This window comes from Meleagris gallopavo, chromosome 1 (assembly GCF_905368555.1).
Source record: "Meleagris gallopavo chromosome 1, MGAL_WU_HG_1.1, whole genome shotgun sequence".
Classification (NCBI taxonomy): Eukaryota; Metazoa; Chordata; class Aves; order Galliformes; family Phasianidae; genus Meleagris; species Meleagris gallopavo.
In genome coordinates this window covers 29,740,457-29,759,773 of record NC_139404.1, presented here as the reverse complement: position 1 = coordinate 29,759,773, position 19,317 = coordinate 29,740,457, and the positions used below count along the sequence as shown (strand labels likewise).

At 37.9% G+C, this 19,317-nt stretch overlaps 2 protein-coding genes across 4 annotated transcripts in view; one reads left to right on the top strand and one right to left on the bottom strand.

The window, feature by feature from the left end:
- Positions 1–19,317, bottom strand: part of TMEM117 (transmembrane protein 117) — a 202,033-nt gene that overhangs the window by 152,162 nt on the left and 30,554 nt on the right. For all 3 annotated transcript variants that reach the window (XM_085219810.1, XM_085219824.1, XM_085219817.1), the window contains exon 3: positions 10,033–10,165. In XM_085219810.1, coding sequence (XP_085075936.1) covers positions 10,033–10,165 — 133 coding nt within the window. The remainder of the gene's footprint in view (positions 1–10,032; positions 10,166–19,317) is intronic.
- Positions 12,664–18,241, top strand: LOC104909759 (P2Y purinoceptor 1-like). Its single transcript, XM_010707310.4, has 2 exons — positions 12,664–12,866; positions 16,164–18,241. The coding sequence occupies exons 1-2, from the start codon at positions 12,797–12,799 to the stop codon at positions 17,183–17,185; spliced, it is 1,092 nt and encodes a 363-aa protein (XP_010705612.1). The 5' UTR covers positions 12,664–12,796; the 3' UTR covers positions 17,186–18,241.

Genomic DNA, 19,317 nt, shown 5'->3' with positions numbered 1-19,317 from the left:
GAAGGGATCCAGCCAAAGTGAAGAGGGATGAAAAGTGCCAAGAAGCATTTTCCTTCTTTAAAATCTGCTTTTAATGGAAGCACTAATTATTAAATTATTCTTTATTAAAACTGTATTTGTATTTACGTGTATGTCCTCATATGAACTAAAACAAATGGGAGAAAAACATGGATGGACCAGCTTTTGAAGGGAGTGGCAGCAGTTCCAAGAGTCTGCCCAGCAGAAGATATGGCCCAATGCTAGCTTTTCATTATGCTAGCAAAGGACAAGGGTCCTGGAAGTACAGATTACAGCTTTACAGATTTCTTGTTTATATTGAGAAAACATCACCCAAGGATTTCTTATGAAAGAAGACACAAGAAGACGCCCAGGTCATTTTGACAGACCTATATCCTAACGTGCCTACACGTTTCTTAGGGCCTTCAGCCTATAGGCAAATGGCTCCACATCATGAGCTGCTATGGATCTTACTAACATTAGACAGGGATCTTCGTTGTTTTTTTTTAATTTGGAACTTAAGAGTATGGGTTAGAGCAAAGTATTTCAGTCTCCGGGAGACTGAACGCTTCTATTTCACAGGCAAAGAAAACAAGACATGAGCAGTAGGAATGCTGTGGTTCCTCAAATGGCAAGAGGTCTGACAGAAGTGAATAGTTTCACAAATCCTAACAGACAGCACTGCAGTTACAATGGCATAGTGTAATTAAAGTAATGCACTATCTGTGTCTACACATCAATTCAATCCAGAGTGGTATGAAAAAAAAAAACAAAGCAGTGCTATAGCCATTACCTGTCCCTTCAAAAAGGAAAATACATGTCAGTGAGTGCCCACAGGATGGGTAGAGAAAAATGTGTCTTTTTTTTTTTCTGAGGTGAATGAGAACACATCATTTTTTGTATTGGTAAATTTACTGTATCATCAAAAACCAAACGTTTACATTTCCCTCATGATGCTTGGATTCATGGACTCTTCACATTCGTACCAAAATATCAATGGACACTTTGAATGTTTTCATTTGTGATGAAATGATTGTTTTCAATCACAATACTTCTAATAAAAAATAAAAGAAAATATGAAATATATAACAGTAGTATAAGTGAATTTTTGCATAAGGTACAATGCCATAATGCCATCATCAATTCATTTAGTCAGTTATATACAGCACAGTACATCTATATTGTGAAAGAGGAAAGGGGAATCAGTCTACCGAGCCCTCAGACACTCCCAAAGTCACATCAGTGTCACCACAGCAACACCACAGGATATCTGTGTCACAGCCTCAGGGCTACTTGCTTCTCTGTCCAACCTGCAGCCCCTCAGGTGCTGGACAGGCTGCTGTCCCTCACAAGCTTTTCCCAGGACAGCTGCCAGCACCCTTTGTAGTTCCTGCTCATAGCTAACAGGTCTGGCTGCATTCAGCACTTAACAGTTCTTCCCTCTGGCATCTCTGATCAGGGACAACCTTCTTAAAGCCAGCCATTAACATTAGAATGGAGAAAAAGCTCTTAAAGAAAGGGGGTTTTAGAATAGTGCAACCACTGTTCTATAGTGGTTATACAATATTCTACAGTTCTTACCTTAACACTAACCAGCCCCTCAAACTAAAACAGATGGTAAGCATGATAAGTACCCAACTGCCAGCCTGGGTCCTTTGCCTATGTCTTGATGGAGAACTCTTTCTAAAACTGATTTCCATAACTTAAATTTCTATGGTTTGGCCTAAGCTACCCCACAGAATTAACAGGAAAATGGTTTGGCTTGGATAATTTTTAGTCATTCCATCATTGATTAGTACGGCTTTCAGACTGATCTACCTGCATTATGCTTTATAATAACACAGCTCCAACTGCACCACAGTTTTTGTGGCTGTGATCCTTCTGATCACAAGCAGGATCTTTAGATTTCTTTATGAATAAGGGATCTCTTTTATAGCTTGCTTTACATCCACCCAGCCCAGGTTCTGTGAGGATCCTATTGAAGTCATTCAGCAATCTGCTTTGTTCTCTGCCTGCACCAAGAATGTGGACTGGGGAATTAATTTTTCAATCTTTCAAGGGCCTAGGATTTCAGAATTATCATCTTCTAATTACAGCTAACCTAAACATTTTTTTTTCTTTTTTGCTCTGGTGCTTCCTTGCTCAGGAAAAGAAGCAGCTTGTTGAAGTATACTTAACAGAAAATAGAAGTAATATGGCAGATTTATCACATGGAACCGAGAGGTACTTTCTACCAGGTGATATGGCTGAGAGTAAATGTAGCTATAAACGTTAAAACAGCTTGAACTTGTTTGGAAAAAAATTAAGTAAACTTCGAATTTCACGTACTGATGTTGACTCAAGAGACTCTTCAATCACAGCTCCTTAGAAAACGTGGTTTCTTTTGCTCATGCGGTCTCCCAAGACACCTGTGCCTTACGGTCACAGCTAGGATGAGAACCTGCAGTGAAAAGCCTCACCTGAAGAGCACTTAAAGACTGCAGCCATCTGCTTTCTTGAAGCAGCACTGTAGAAGTTGTATTCTTACAACTTTCTGCTCTCAGTATATCTTTACACAGGGTGCATCTGTCACAGCCTACGTTAGCCTATGTGTCTTCCAAGAGTGTCCTCATTTTCTGCATACTCTGGGAAAGGCTCACAGTGCCCACAAGGATTAGTCTCTGAGAACAGTATAGCAGACTTATGGTTTTGAAATCCTTCCTTCCGGCAGTTCACAAAAGCTTGACACTTCTGAAAGTCACAGTGTGATGTAATAATCTTTACCAACTGAGTAGGGACAAATATTAGGATCTTTTCTCTATCTGGGTGTTTTAACAACAGAGTAGAGTGAAACAAAACAAAATTGTTTACATTTTGCCATTTAAGATGACTGTGGTATAAAAATCTGATATAACAGATACAGACAAAGGATACACCAATGTAGAGGTCATTAAATATGATTGGATAGACAAGACATGCCTATGAATGTGGTCTGGAAGACTAATACAAACCCACCATAGACGTTGTAGTTCTATAGAACAGTAACAGTAGTTAGTAAAACATATTCCTATTTGTTCTTAAAACTTGCAAAAAAATTAGGCTAGTGATCTTACAGTCATTGAAAAGCAAACAAAGAAACTAAAAGTCTGAATCCTGAATACGATATGGTGTAAAGTCTTCAGTAAATAAACATTTTTAGGAACACAATTATTTCTATGTAGTTGCAACAGGGGGAAAAAAAATTTGGAATTGGATCCCAAATAATTTAATCACTTAAACAGAGTCCTCTTCAAAAAGAAAGTTAAAATTAATTAAAGGAACACAATTAAAGGAAGTTTTGCTATTAATGTAAACTGTATTTCAATTTCACACCTTTTCTATGTGAGATATAAGCTACAAGAAAAGATACAAGCTCACCAATGTATACTTTCTCGTAGTGCTTTATAGTAATAACTGAAACCCATTGACAGTACAGGTAGTAAATTCACTCCAAACCTTCTCTTGACACATCCAGCACTCAAAGAAGACAATCGTGACAGGCATTGTAATGTCACAATTAGCAACAGAAAAATAGCTGGCTTCTCCAACTGTAATGACACTTTGAAATGCTGAATAATGATGCATCTCAACATCCAATGGTCGGCTGGAAATTGATTCATCTGAGACAGCTGACATTTGGGAGGGAAGCAGATACAACTCTGACTTTTGGATGGCACATGAAAAATATATCACTGTGTAATAATTTTAAATATTAGGGCATTATTTACTGACACGGGCTCTCAAAGAAGAGAAGAAATTTCCTTTAGGCCATATGTTCTCCACTGAAATGCAATACAGTTGGAAAAATGTCAATACATTTTGGTACCAATTTAGATTATCTCAACATGTTCAGCATGTAAAATTAAATAGCAAAGAGAAAAATAAGGGATAATTCCTGCACAGCTGAAGACTCAGAATTCCTTCAAAGGAGAATAATATAAATTAGGGACCGTGAAGCTGTGACACACAAAAATCCAGAAGAAAAAAAAAAAATTGCACTGAATTTAGCTTTTTGCTGTTAAACTATGCCCTTTGCTGCCATCACGTGGGCCTTTTTGGAATACACTGGGAAACTGAAAACGCAGTCTCACAGAACACTACCAATGTTCTTTTTTTTCCTTTCCTCTGCAAACAAAGCATCTTTCCCATTTAATTAAAAAAAGCTTATAATACAGAGTTAAATTTAAAAAACAAAACAAAACAAAACAAAACACCTGTTTCTTAACTTTTAGGTTTCTCAGTGCCTAAAATCACTGCAAAATTCCTAGAATCTAAAATGCTGCTTCACAAATAAACCCACAAAACACTTTTCAAAAAAGCATTCAATGGTGGTTTCATAGAAGAGATAGCACAGCTTCCTACCTGCATCTCAGCCAGACTCATCTTACATGTTCAGATATCACAAAGCTAATCAGTGTTCTACAAGCTCACTGCAAAGGGTCAGAAGTTGATGAGACTTCAGGCAGTAACCAAAATTATTTGGTAGATGTCATGATAGTGCTAATTAGAATAAGTAAGGCTTGAATCACATGTATATGCCTATGCTTATGATTAAAATAGATGGATGCTCTGATGTAAGATGGCCCCAATCTGCTGGACAGGTTAAACGGGCACTGAAAATTAAATTCAAACCTCTGAACTAAAAAGTGTTGATAGGCCTCACAACTTCAGGCCCTGGATTCAGAGGTTTGCCACACAACAGTGGCATTTTCTGTGACACCTTGCAGTCCTCATGCACTGCACAATACATTTATGTTAAGCTTCATTTTGCAGACAAGAACCTCTCTACCTGTGAAACCAAGCTGGAACTGAATACCAGCATGCCTTGTGAAAAACTGGTACTGGAGACATACAGTACTGAAACACAGAATAGACCACTATGATGCTTATCAGTCCTCCAGCAGTGGCTGTGGCCATGGAAGGGATTCCAAGAACATCTGTGAGTTTGGTCACTCTGCAACACAAGAGATAATAAAAGGTAAAGGCGGGAACTACTGCCTTTCCATTGCTTTTGGCTTTTTAACTGAAAGAGATCTTCATCTGCTTCAAAAGACAAGGTCTTTGCAGAGTCATCATTTTTAAAATCCTATCAGCTCTCACCAGCACATTATAACCCCTAAATTTTAATGAAATCCTGATCTAGTTTGTTCAATCATATCACTCAGTCTCCAAAATAGAAATCAGAAATAGCCAAATGTAGGAAGGAAAATGCAAGATAAGTATCTTACATTCCACTGGACTGCCCTGGGACAAACCTTCAGGTTAGAAGGCAGAAAATGTGAGAAAGCTCTCTGGCACCATGCAGAAGTTGCCAGACAGCTGACTTCACTACCCGAGGTTTGAACATCATTGCCACATTATTTTCAAAAATAAAGGCTGCAAGTCTGAAGACAAGTGGCAGAAATCAGATCTCTGGTAAAGTAGCATAGGGTGTCCCTGTAACAGGCAATTGAGGAAGGCATTCAGAAGGGAGAGCACTCTGAAGCTTGCCACCTGACTGGATCTGATAGCTGTGATATATCACTGGGAAAGCCCTTAGAATTCAATAGCCCAACACAGCTCTAGTTTTCCATGCATCAGGTAGAGCTGGATTATAGCTGGTCCTACAAAGTGCTAAGACCACTTTAGATGTTGGCTAGTCTATATACTAGACCTCATGGGCACACTGCGCAGAGCACCACTGTGCACAAGTATGACAGGCCTCAATGTTCTGACAAGGCTCTTCTATTCATGCACACTAAACCACTGCACAATTTGCAATATTTCCTTGGACCAATGTGCATCACACCAAAGTGTACCAGAGTCTCCCTCTCTGTGAACTGTATTAGTGGCTAATGCAGATGCACATCCATTGAAAATACGTACTCAGCAATGCCCTTCTTACTACTTCAATGCCTCAAATTGCAGAGGAAATGAAATGGCCTCATTCCCACTGCACAGTTCAGCCTCTGGAGACACATATTTTTTCCTGAAACCTTACAATTGGTTTTTATTGTGTCCCAAGTATTGCAACTATTGTAAAATAAATCTTCTCTCCTTACTTGAGCATGAAGCACTCCTTAATGTTACTTTCACTTACAAAGAACAGCTTTTTATATCTTGTTCTCATAGCAGCTTTGACAGGTCCTGCTTTCCAGTTGACTGCTTCTCTATCCTGGCCGAATTGTGCTGCTCCAGATCTTGAAACCATTTGAATAATGGGTGAACCTTCCTACCTCTGGATCGTTTAACCTCTCTTTTCTACATCTTTTCCACCAGTTAGACCAACTATCTTTTTCCTGAAGCCTGTCCTTCAACCCTCCTGTGCCTTCATATGGTAACACATACTTGTTAGTAACGTCTTACATTGGCACTTCATGCTTTTTGAGTACTTAGGAATGGTTTGGTAAGTAATGAAAAACATCCTTAGCAAAAAAGTCCCCTAGCTACAATTACCTAGCACTTAAGTGACACACACTCTGTAAGATGAGGCCTGAATGCAAAAGCTTTAATTTTAACTCTATCTTCAGCCCTGGGTTAAACTATCATGCATAAAGTCGACATTCTTTCCTTTTTCTGTCTTCATAGTCTGGTTTTCCACAGTGTGAGAAGGTTTGCCATGATCCTGACAGAGAAATTTTCCATTGAACGCTGTGTTTTTCTCAGGCCTTGTACCCAGTTAGGCTTCTGCTTGTTGTTATCGGAAATAAGAAGCAAAAATAGTCACAGGTCGTTGTCAGGCAGCTTTTGAAACATGTTTCCTCAACCAGATGTTCAACTCTGACTAAAAGAGCAACAACTGAATTTGCAGTGGGTCAATGTAATGAACTGTGAAGTCCCTAAAAAGAAATATCACTGATATGCATAGGTCATTTCAAAAGTGATGCGTATTTATTTCCATGGAAAGTGAAGTAGATACTAAGTAAACAAGAACACCATTTGATAGAGCAAATTATTATTAAATTATTAATTATTGTTTATTTTAGCATTTAATTATTAATTATTAAAATACAACACTACTATTGTTTCATCATAATCACTACCATTAGCTGTGCATTTTCACCAGCAGTGAAAAAGAACCTGCATTTCACACCTGTAAAAATCTGCAACAGTGGAGGTGACCCAGAGTTTCTGTCACTACTGCTGGAATGCACCACCCACCACCTTACTGTGCTCACATCCACTGGTTGGTCTCCAGAAACATTGAGCAAGTATCAATGAATGTCAATGGGTGCCATTTTTTTCTGCATGGGGTAATTCAATGACACACTTTTGTTTCATCCACACTTCCATGTCAGACACCAATTTTATCGGACTGTCCCTCTACTGCCATCTGTCACACAGCAAAAAAACAAAATGAGATAGTGTCAGTCTCTACTGCCATACCACACACATCTACCTTTGATGTCATGGGACAACCTAATAAAGTAGGAAACATTACTTTTGTGGCAGCTCTCGTATATTCAAATATCAGCAATTTATTCAGTTTTCACTATTCCTAGCAACCTATAGTCCCAACAATTACCCTTTTTTTAAGGAATACATTCAGCCTTTTTAACTTTACCACATTAAGATACACATTAACTGAAATGTCTTCAAAAATACTTATTAGAAATACTCTTGACAAATGTAAAATATACCTTCTTAGAGATGGTAACATAGAAAGCACTCCTGGCATTAGTTTCTCAAGTCCTCAGCAGGACATTACTTCTGCTGTGATCATCTACACAGGCATGCACATGCAAGACAAAGGATTCTCCTACTCACAAGCCACCGAGGAATTTTCACTAATAATATCAAATGTCTGACATATAGGTACTTTTCAGAATCACTCTCTTGGCAGCGGACAGGGCAAGCTGAACAAGAGCACAGCAAGGAGCAAATACATTAAGAACTGTTCTTTTTTTTTTTTTTTTTCTCCTCAATTTCAAGGAAAGTAATTTTAAGTCTTTTACAGGTCTTGTATTAAAATGATATGTATTCTGTGTGCCTGCGTTTCACAGAATCTCATAGGTGTGGGAACTGTTTGTCTCTACAGAGACTATAACCTTCATGCAGCAGGTGGACTCTGACCTTCCGTCTGGAAACCAGTTTCTCTGATACCAGCCATTTCAGTAAGGCACTGTGTCAAAACACATAGACAGAAGTACCATTAAATGGCTTTCATGAGTATTATATTTACTCAGGAAAGATAAACCACACTTTAAAACATTTTATTATATTGATGTGAAATATTTGGCTTTGACAATGTTTGTCTTTTGTTGAAGAAATGCTATTTTCAAAAGTATTGCACATTGTTCTACCTTGACTTTGAGAGGACAGTTCAGTTTAACTGATGTTTTAAGTTGTGCAGTTTGAAACTGAAACATTTTGTTCCTTACCTACTTAATGCCTTTTTATCGGAATGGACACCTAAAACAGCTTTACCAAGCATTTATCACATTTTGGAAAATCAGGGTGATTCCTTAGAACAGCACAGTCAGTTTCCCAAAATGATCATGACAAACCTGAAGCTAGCATCAGTTCCAGTCAAGGAGAGACTTCACAGTGAGAGAGTAGATCGACTGACACCAGCCATTTTAGTAATAGCCTGTGCCTATTTCCATGAACTTGGACAACGACTGCCACACAATCTTCTCAGTGCAGCTAATGGAAGTGTGTAACAGATAGGAGGAACAGGAATGTTGACAAGGACAAATGAACTCTGATTTCCAGATATAAGCCAAGCTTTCAAAGCAGTTAATGCTTTGATTAATAGCTAGTTATAGCTCCTGGAGCTTTAGAAATACCAAATATAAATCTTAACATAGTACCAATAATAGACTGTGTAAATAGGGAAGAAAGAAAGCTGCAATGCTCCCACCCTCTCCACTGCAGGGAGGATTATTCTGCCTATTATTAGGCACCTATTCATATTTACCACATCATTTCCTGATCATTTCTCTCCTAAAATACTGAGTGATTCCGCTGCTTTATTCACCTTGCTTGAATCAATACAATTAGTCTTCATACCACACGATTACCCCAGCTGGTCTCCATTCAAGTTCATTCAGTGACACCCAATCAATGTTTGTTTTATGTCTCATTGTTAAGAGAACTCCATACACTGTGTATTTTTGTTGACAGACATAAAAGTCCATTAAATAACACTATCAGATTCTGTTGACTTACCTCTGACATTTTTTTAAAAACAAGTCATTCAACTATTTGACACTGCTCTTCAACTCAAATATACTTGGACTTTCTTATTTCTTGCTAAAAACTCCTCAGATGCTATCTTGGTTTTCATAAACAACACATCTAATGAACTCTGTCTATTAACTAATTTTGCCTGACTAATGATGCAGGTTTTCTCACAAAAAATCGAAATGATTTTGAGTACAAGAGAAAGCAAGTTTTCTTAAACCAATAATTTCAAATTAAAAGCTCAAATTAAAATGAATCCAAACAGAACAGACAGCTATTCATACATCAATCAACCTTAATGTTACCTTGTTGGAGCACCTCATGAGTTAAAAAAAAAAATTTAAATTATATTTTTAAGAATCTTTTAAACAAACCAGATAAGAAAGCATTATTTTGCACAATCAAAACAGCACTATGCTACATATTTAATGTTTGGAGCATGTCTTTACTCAAATTTGAATGTTTCAATTTCTCTTAATTTTACCTCTGAATTTTCTGATTACACACAATAGTAATGTTTACACTTCTAATTTACTAAGTTCTAACTTCAAATTTGATGACCTATACTTTCAAATCAAAGCAATTCTACATAATGTTCGTGGGTACCCTGTTGTTATAGGCTAGGATTCCACTTTTTCTAACTGAAACTGTAATCCTCTTGGCAAATTAACCAATGAAATTATTATTCTACCTACATTCACAAAGAAGAGTTCCAGAAAAAAATGATGGTGAATACTACTGCATTTACATTTTTGTAAGTTCTTGGTCATTCTAAAGCAGCATAATATGAAAAGTTTCCCGTGGAATACATTCTAGAGAAAAACAGACAGAAAAAAAAACTCTGTGACTTACCTCATATTCCCTGCCATAATGAGGAATAGATTATAAATGTGAGAGAAAATGAAGAGGAAGAGGATGGTACTGAAGAACATTGTCATCCAAGACCCATGGTCCTCTCGAAACATTTTCAGACGGAGCAACTGACCTGTGGTATGGATATTATGAGAAACCATATTTTAGTCAGTCAGTAAATACGTGTTTAGATGATAACAAAAAATAAAAAAATATATAAATAAATAGTTTACTAAAGTGAATTTCTTGTTACATCCAATAATTCCAGTTTGTGTGGGGAGGACAGGTTTAGTGTCAGGCAGCCACACTTGTCTTTTTCAGTTCAGCCATGAACAGAGATTTTTCCTACAAAGCCACAAGATTGTTTCCCACAAACTGATGTGGTGACAAACCAATTTAGATTCTGATTCTAGAGAAACCATTAAACTGGACCTCTGAAGGAGTTCAGTTCACATCATGCCTGTGGTACCTGACTGAAAAGTGGCTGTGGTTTTATGTATACTATATGCGATCCTACATGCTGGTTAAGCAGCCTTCATTATTTCCCTCCTCTAGTCATTAACACCTGTACCCAGTCTACTCTCATGCAGGCAGAGCAGGTATGCACAAGTGAACAAGAGTAGTTTAGAAAAAGTGATAATTCCATCTTTTTCTTCCAGCTGAATTAGTTCCATCAACCTGCTGACACTGAGACTCACTGAATAGCAGTGCTGGAAATCTGTGCAGAAGTGGGAAGGAGTGATGGTCATGAAGAGCAAATGTGTAAAATAAGCCATCCCACTTTCTAGAAACTACTGCATCCCAACTTTCTAAAACAAACCCCACAGCCGGGAAAATCTCATGGAATTAGTCCAGAAGTCAATGTAAGAGACATCTTTTGTGGCATTTGCTCAGCGTTCTGAGAGACAAGTCTATAAATTGGGAGGCTTCATCAGAACTTCAGGCTGTGATATCTGTTATTTGCTGCCAATTGTTTCTTGAGCAGTAGGAACAGTCATTAGATTTTGATGGTTGCCTCTCTTGTTCCACTGACTAGTGACAAAGTTGGGTCCAATACAATGACATGATAATAGATAAATCATCATATGTGTTGGTCTAGCTCATGAAAAATACACAGAGTAGAAGTGGAGGATTCAGGACATTTGACTCATGAGAAAAAGATTATTTTCTGAGCAGATGACTGCAGGGTCATTTGAGAATTAAAGAAATTGCCTGGACTAAAGGGATTCTACAGATAAGAAAAGCCATCTCTTGAGTCAGAGACAACTCTTACTTAAGCCCAAAAGTACACAAAGACATACAGTTAGTAAATAAGTAAATAATCACCCCTCCTTGCAATAAAGTTGAGATTATCCTGTGCAAACCCATTGTTCCCCTGTTTTGTGAGTACTGCCACCCATTTAATGGCAGCGCTGAAAAAGTCTGGGTTTCTAGAAGTACATTGAAGGGTTTAGACCTCAATAATATGGCTGTTCATCTGGAATGACCTCAACTGCCACCAAATTCTACTTTTCATCATTTTACAAATCTTTTACCATGAGCTCAAATGGAAGACAGTATTGTCCTCTTTCTTACACTGTTGACTTTTGCTACATGGTACCACAACACGGTTCCAAAATGATTAAGCCCATAAGTGGTAACACAAAAGAATCATATCACAAAACAGAACAGAGCTTACAGCCATACTTACAGTGTAATTATTATTCATTTGTTAGCCAAAACTGTACACCAAATGTTGTCATTGCAATACAGAGAACAAACTGCTCCCTGGAGTGTTTGAGCTGGCTGTTTCCAATAGTAATGTTCTCAATATTTCACAAATGTAATATTACAGTTTTGTCAGAGCAAGACTGATTTTCTTGTCCTCTCAATGAAGTCTTACTGCAATATAATACTCTTCTTATCCTGCTTTTCATAGTTTATATTGGATTTTAATGGTTCCAACTTTTGTTATTTATTTTCAGTAATTAATTACATAAACAGGAGTGTGCAAGTACCTAAACGTAGGTGCTTCAGTCATGTGATGTACTTCACTTTTCATTCTGCAACAAATGCATTTTGCAAAGCACACAGGTATGCCTTATTGCTCTGCTTACTCTCATCACTGGACAGGTGAAATTTTTGTCTTGTTTACTTCAGGAACATATTTTTCCTGAGTTAGCTTTCCTTTTCTTTCTTCTCCTCTCATTTTTTTCTCTCAGTCCTCCTTCACTGCCAATTAACACAGCAGTTTTTCACTTCTTTAGGTTTCCTGTAGCCCACCTGTCCAAATAAGTTCATTCTACCCAGTTTCCAGACCTTCTTTATGTCTACTCCCATTGCACCTTTCCTCTCCTGAGCCTCTCAGTCTCATCCAGCCCATTCCTTTCTAGTCCAAGCTCTGTGGTGGGGTGAGAGCTGCCCACTTCTGTAGTGGGACAGCAATTCTGGCAGTGAAGAAGGGGGAAGGAAAGTGCAAAGGCACACACATGCCCTAAGCCCCTCCACCCTTCTCTTTCATGCTACAACCAATGAAAGCCCCAGAAAGACCTAGGCTGTGGATTTGTAGTGAGTCTGTTTTTCCCAGAAAAACAAGTGAAGGCTGCTATGTTAAGTAGCAATATAACCTTACTGAGAGGAGGGGCATCATGATAAAAGTTCTCTCTCTCTTGCAGTTTGACGAATGCTCTCTGAAGAGCTGCCATTGTCTATGGAATATTACCGAAACCTTGGATTAAAAGCAGTATTTGCAAAATAGAATTGCGATTCTAAAAGATCAAGATTAATGGAGAAGAAAAGCACAGCCTGGAATCTAGACTTCTGTAAAATAGATGATGGCAACATTTCTAAAATAGGTAAGAGAAAAATTTATTAAGTATTCATCCCACCTGTATTCTCCACAGTAACTTTTTTTTTTTTTTTTTTGTACTTAGCTACTACATTCTGATTAGTACATACAAACATGTATACCATTCATATTATTTAAGTATTTTTTAATAACTATTGTCTTTGGTACGCAATTTTTTGAACCTTAACTATCCCTTTACCGTAGTTTGCTATATGGGCTTTCATTAATTCTCAAGTAAATGAACCTCATTTCTTAACAAAAGAAATAGTGGCTTAATCACAGTATAGACTGAGTCATTAGGAAGAAAGGAACTGAGTATTATTAGCACAACATACTTACCTAACTGGCAGAAAAATTGCCACTGTCTGATATAAAAAAAAGAAAAGGCACCCCTGAAACTTATTACAGCACAAATGCAGATCTACTGGGCATCAGCATAGCTCCAATGGCCTCGGGATACAGCAGGGCACGGTGATGATGTCTATGCACATACAGTGAAACTGGGTTTTGCTTGTAGAGAATTCCTTACATTCTTCTAATGGAAGACCAGAAGGTGTTACTATAGCACTGAGATTCAAACTGCTTGTGCCTTTCTCTTGCTTATTACATTATTTTGGAAAACATTCTTTTTTAATTTGAATCTCTTTGACTGTGTCCATCCTGTTTGATAGATTGTAAGTCATTCACCCCAATTGCAATGCATAGTGTTTCAAAAATCCAGTCTTGGTTATGGCCTCTAAGCCCTACTCTAATACAATGAATAAATAAGAAACAGAATATTTTAGAAAATCCAAATTTGAACACCAGGGTTCATATAATTCCAGGAAAATGCCTGCAAGGGAATTTCAAAGAGCATGGGAAACACAGAAAAATGCAATCATACTTCCTAATGTGACTTTGATCTCCAAGTTAATTTTACCAAGATATGCAGCTCCAGAACCTCCAGATAACTAACTCCATGTAGCTCAAGTCAGAGTACAGTCTAGCAAACTCAAGGTGATGAAGAGAATAAGGGATTTCTTAGTTCCAGTCTGTAATTGCCCTAACACATTTACAAGGGTATACATACAGTCAACTTACAACAAAGTGGATCAGGTGGCACAGCTGTCTCTCCAATTAAGACTGACCTACTCTCCTCAAGCATCTCTGGAAGAGACTGACCTCTCTCAAGCTCTTCCAGGAGCTTAATGTTATCAGGAATCCCTGGCATTACAGTTGCCTTCTGCAGCTACAGACATGTTTTTTGTAGCCAGTTTAGGGCTTATTTGTGCTACCACAATAATTAGAATCAAGTGCTTAGTGCCTTCATTCATAATTATTTAAAAGGAAGACAGAGAGGTAGGAAATACAATTTAATTCAAAGTACAAGTGAGATTTAGCCAAGATGATTATAGGAAAATATAACTTTCCTATACATATTAAAACTCCTTTTAACTGAATACATTGTAAAGCAAATGTTACTTAATGGTATTGTACTCATTAGGGTAGCTACATTTTAAATAATTTATGTTTCATCTTATAAACTTTGGTTGAAGAAGAACATTATACAAAATTCAATATCCATACAGGCCATGGAGAAGTATAGAGAAAGAATACTGGTACGCCAGGTTAAAGTACAGTGCTTCAATACTTAACAATATACATTTAAATAACAAATATTTCCAACCTCTTAAAAACACCAGAAGTTGACCACATGGCTTTCAACCTTTCTGGAAAGCCATCTGATTGCTTTTGTTGCTAAATTTCTACAGAAATAACTTTCCTTCATAATTTTATTCAGTACAGTTTGAACTAACTTTTCGTAAGTACATTATCTGGGTGAGCCATGCATTTGTAAAGCAAAATAATGCAGTTTCTAATTAGCAGCTCATAGCTCTTACTTGTTATGTTCTCAGGTATGTCTGTGGACATACCTTCAGAAAAGTAATATTAAGGAAGGTATGAAAGCAAAACATCATGATCCAAAAAAGTACTACTATCAACCTAACAGTTGAAGAAGTTTGACAACTATCAAAGAATCAATAACATTATGGAAAAGAGCTCTTCCTTCTATGTAAAGTGAGTAAATGCTGAGTAAAATTTTATCCTGCTTTCCTATCAAGTGCAGTAGTGGATTCTGATTTCTAAATGGCTGTTTTTAAGACCATCATACAAAGTTCCAGCTTGGACAGACCTTACAGATTAAAATAGAATCACTGAGTCACGGAATCATTGAATCAAAGAATGGCTAGGGTTCAAATGGGACCTTAAAGACCATCTAGTTCCAATTCCCTTGTTGTCAGCAGGGCTGCCGTCCATCAGATCAGGCTGCCCAGGACCCCATCCAACCTGGTCCTGAATGCCTCCAGGGATGAGGCATCCACAGCCTCTCTGGGCAATCTGTTCTTTTTTATCATTTGGAGAGAGGTTCTAGAAACATGACAATGAATTTGGTGACAGTTCACTCTGGTCTCCACTCCAGCCTTGGTTTTGCTTGCTTTTGTTTTTGTTTTTAATTAGGAGTTCAAAATCTATGGGACTAAAAGTGAGTCTGCAAGCATGAAAACCTTGCTTTGAAAAACACACTGCAGATCTATATTCCAAATTATCCATAACAGGTGCTGATAGATACTGGGCAATAACAACAGAGACAAAATGAACTCTTTCTATCCCTATCAAAACCACAATGGTTTTGGCCTGGAACATCTGTTTAAAGAATGCCAACAAAAATCATGCATACAATAGCAAACGAGCATTTTGTTCACTGCCTTGGATATAGATGTTGATGTTGCCTTCAGCACTACCTGATTTTTTTTTATACTGTTTTCTGGATCTCAGCCACAGCCCACTGCACAGCTATCCACATTACAAATGCCTCTAGGCCCAGTACAGATATCCAAGCCAGTCACAGCAAGGGTGGAGTGAGCGTGGCCATTTATTATCCTTCTGCTCTTCTCTCTGCTCCCTGCAAAGCTAGACGAAGATGTATTAGTCAGCAAAAGGAATCTACTGTTACTAAGGATGCATGCCTTTTTTCTCTCATGTATTGTGCGCTACACTAAATATTAGGGCAGAATACAAGAGTTTTTAAGAAGGTTCATGAAGCTCTGCCTTTGATGGCATTGCTGTATAGTAAGCTTTAAGTGATGTCTATTCGGAATTTGCATTTTTTTCAGATAGAGAACGTGTACATCCCATATTCTGAATTCTTTCACCAATTCTTTCTTTCTTTCAAACATGATGGATTTAACTAAAAAGTTTTTAATTGTAAATTCAATATATTTAGCTATTATTTTAAATTTGTTGATCTGTTTTTCCCCTTCAGGCCTATTCCATGGAAAGATGACAAATGATACATGCGCTATTTTCATTTGTAACAACCATCCTAAGCTGGAGTGGTACTGCTATTTGCTGATTCTGGTTTGCCTTTTCACTTTGATAGTGGGATTTCTAGGCAACATACTTGCCCTTCGACATTATGTGTACTGCGTGAAGACCTGGACTACTAACAGCATATTTCTATTTAATTTGGCATTGTGTGACCTCGCTTGGATTCTCATGGCACCTTTTTCAGTATATCATAGTCTCCAGAAGTCAGATAACTATCTCAGTCAAACATTTTTTTACATCGTAAGACTATTTTTTAGTATTAATATATATGGAAGTGTCTACTTCTTAACACTCATCAGTTTTGATAGATACTTGGGTGCTGTCCATCCTATCACTTCATTAACGTGGTGGAACAAAGGAAAGGCCATGTTTTGTACTGCTGCTGTATGGATCTTCATAGTTCTTGCATCAGTGCCAGAGATCTTCTGCACAATTGAAGCTGGAAGACAGCATGACAACAAAAATTCCCAAGATGACATTGGAGAACACTTACAATTTGAAGTGCCATTCATACTCTCCAAGATTGTATTGAGATTCCTAATTCCAGTCACAGTCATCTTTACATGCTATATGTTGACTCTCAAAGCACTACTACAACTCTGTAAACGTCAGCAAAGAAGAAATAGAATTATTAGGCCTCTTTTACTGATTTCAGCTGCTATGATAGTATTTGCTGTGTCTTTCACACCTTATCACATTATGATGATGGTGATAATAATTTACAAAACCTGTTGTCAACCATCCTCTGAGAGCATAAGTACATTAATGGTAGTTTATCAAATCACAGAGATCATCTGCAGCATCAACAGTTGCCTTGATCCAATCATTTTTACAGTAGCAAATAAAACATTCTATCAAAAAATTAAAAACATAAAATGTCATCCCAAATGCCAATGCTGCTGCTGTCTAACACACAGGGTAAGGGACATCGCTCTGTCCCCAAGAACAGTGACTTAAATGTCAGTTTACAAAGACATGCATCTCTTCCTATCCATTTAGCTTTGTACCGTCGGAACAGTTTAAAATTTCATCTCCTGTATAGTGCAGCAATCCCTTAAGTAGGCAAGAATAGACAGCAATGTAGAGTAAAAGTTAACATTTACATCTACTGGGAAAGAAACGCTTTTATATGTACTTTAAATATTATTGTCAAAAATATACATTAATTTATTGTAACATAGCACTTCTTCCCCACATGCACATCTGATATGAATGAACAATGAATAAAAGCTCTAAGGATCTGCTTTTGTTCTTGGTCAGAGAAATACAGAAAATCTATGAGTAAACAGTGTTGAGGAGTCTCCTAATAGTTTCTGTTAATTATTTTTTAATACGTTTGTAAGTACTATTGTGGCTGGACTATGCAATTACTAAGAGTCATGAAGTTAACAGCTGAACTTCTCAAGCATCTGTAGAGAGGCCTACTACAAGTACATTTGTAGAGAGGCCTACTATAATTACAGCTGTCTCTCCTAAGTTAGAATTCATAGAATTACGTTATTCTACAGTGAACTCTCAATTGAAGAACAGGGACAACTGTGCAAAGGAAAACTTCTGAAACACTGAAGTGGCTGAGCTGAGGGAAGCAACACTGCTACACAACAGTGCTTTTTCCTTGTTAATTTAGGGTCTCAGCATCACTTTCAAGACAGTCTAAAGCACAGCGGACTTTGCTTATTAAAACAGCATAATGCCATACATCATCTTCAAGAGTCATTAGACAGGTTTTCTCCCAGCATATAAGACAGTCATCCTTCACATTCAACTATGTGCTTTCTAGCTAAGTCTCACAAAATATCTTGTTAATTATTAAAAGCAATAAATCAGTGGGCAAAACAATTTTATTTTCAGAAGTTACTGGTGACAATGTACTTTTAGGTATACTTTGTATAGTGTCCTTCTTTTCATTTTCATAATTTTAGTATGATTTTGTTCTCACAGATGTATAAAAATATATAATTCCATACTGACATTAAATCGTTGAATTTTTCAGTTGAATTGAGTAAATATAAATGTATACATAATATCTAGAACATTGTTTTTTTAACTGTCTGTAACTGTGATGTGAAACGAAGGAACAAATCTTGATAATCTGAAAAATGTTAAATATGTTTATATGTATATACATAAGAGGATATCACAGTAAATTGTGCAATCTGTATTCTATTCTAGTGAGTTACACACTGACCTAATTGGTAAGTGCTGCTCTTAACCCCTTGATGATTTCTTAATCCATAATTTTCCCATATTTTAGAAGAAAAATATTCACCTTAGAATCATAGAATCACAAGGTTGGAAAGGACCTACAAGATCATCTAGTCCAACAGTCCTCCCATTACCACTGCTACCACAAGCACTAACCCATATCTCGCAGCTCCTCATCCAGACGCCTCTCTAAACACTGCCAGGGACAGCGACTCCACCACCTCCCTGGGCAGCCATTCCAGTGCTTGACCACTCTCTGAGAGAAAAGTTTTTCTTCATGTCTAACCTAAACCTCCCCTGCTACAACTTGTGGCCATTTCCTCGGGTCCTGTTTGTTGCCTGGGAGCAGAGGCCAAACCCCTCCTCATCACAACCTCCCTTCAGGAAGTTGTAGAGTGCAATGAGGTCTCCCCTGAGCCTCCTCTTCTCCAGACTAAACAATCCCAGCTCCCTCAGTCACTCCTCATAGGATTTGTGCTCCAGACCCCCCACCAGTTTCGGTGCCCTTCTCTGGACGTGTTCCAGGGCTTCAATGTCTTTTTCATAGTGAGGGGCTCAAAACTCAACACAGTACTCAAGGTGCAGCCTCACCAGTGCTGAGTACAGAGGGATGATCACCTCCCTGCTCCTGCTGGCCACACTATTTCTAATGCAGGCCAGGATGCCTTTGGCCTTCTTGGCCACCTGGGCACACTATTGGCTCATGTTCAGCCGAGCATCAACCAACACCCCCAGGTCCGTTTCTTCTTCACAATCATACAGCCGCTCATCCCCAAGCCTATAACGCTGCTTGAGGTTATTGTGGCCAAAGTGCAGGACCCAGCACTTGGCCTTGTTGAACCTCATCCCATTCACCTCAGCCCAGCGATCCAGCTTATCTAGAT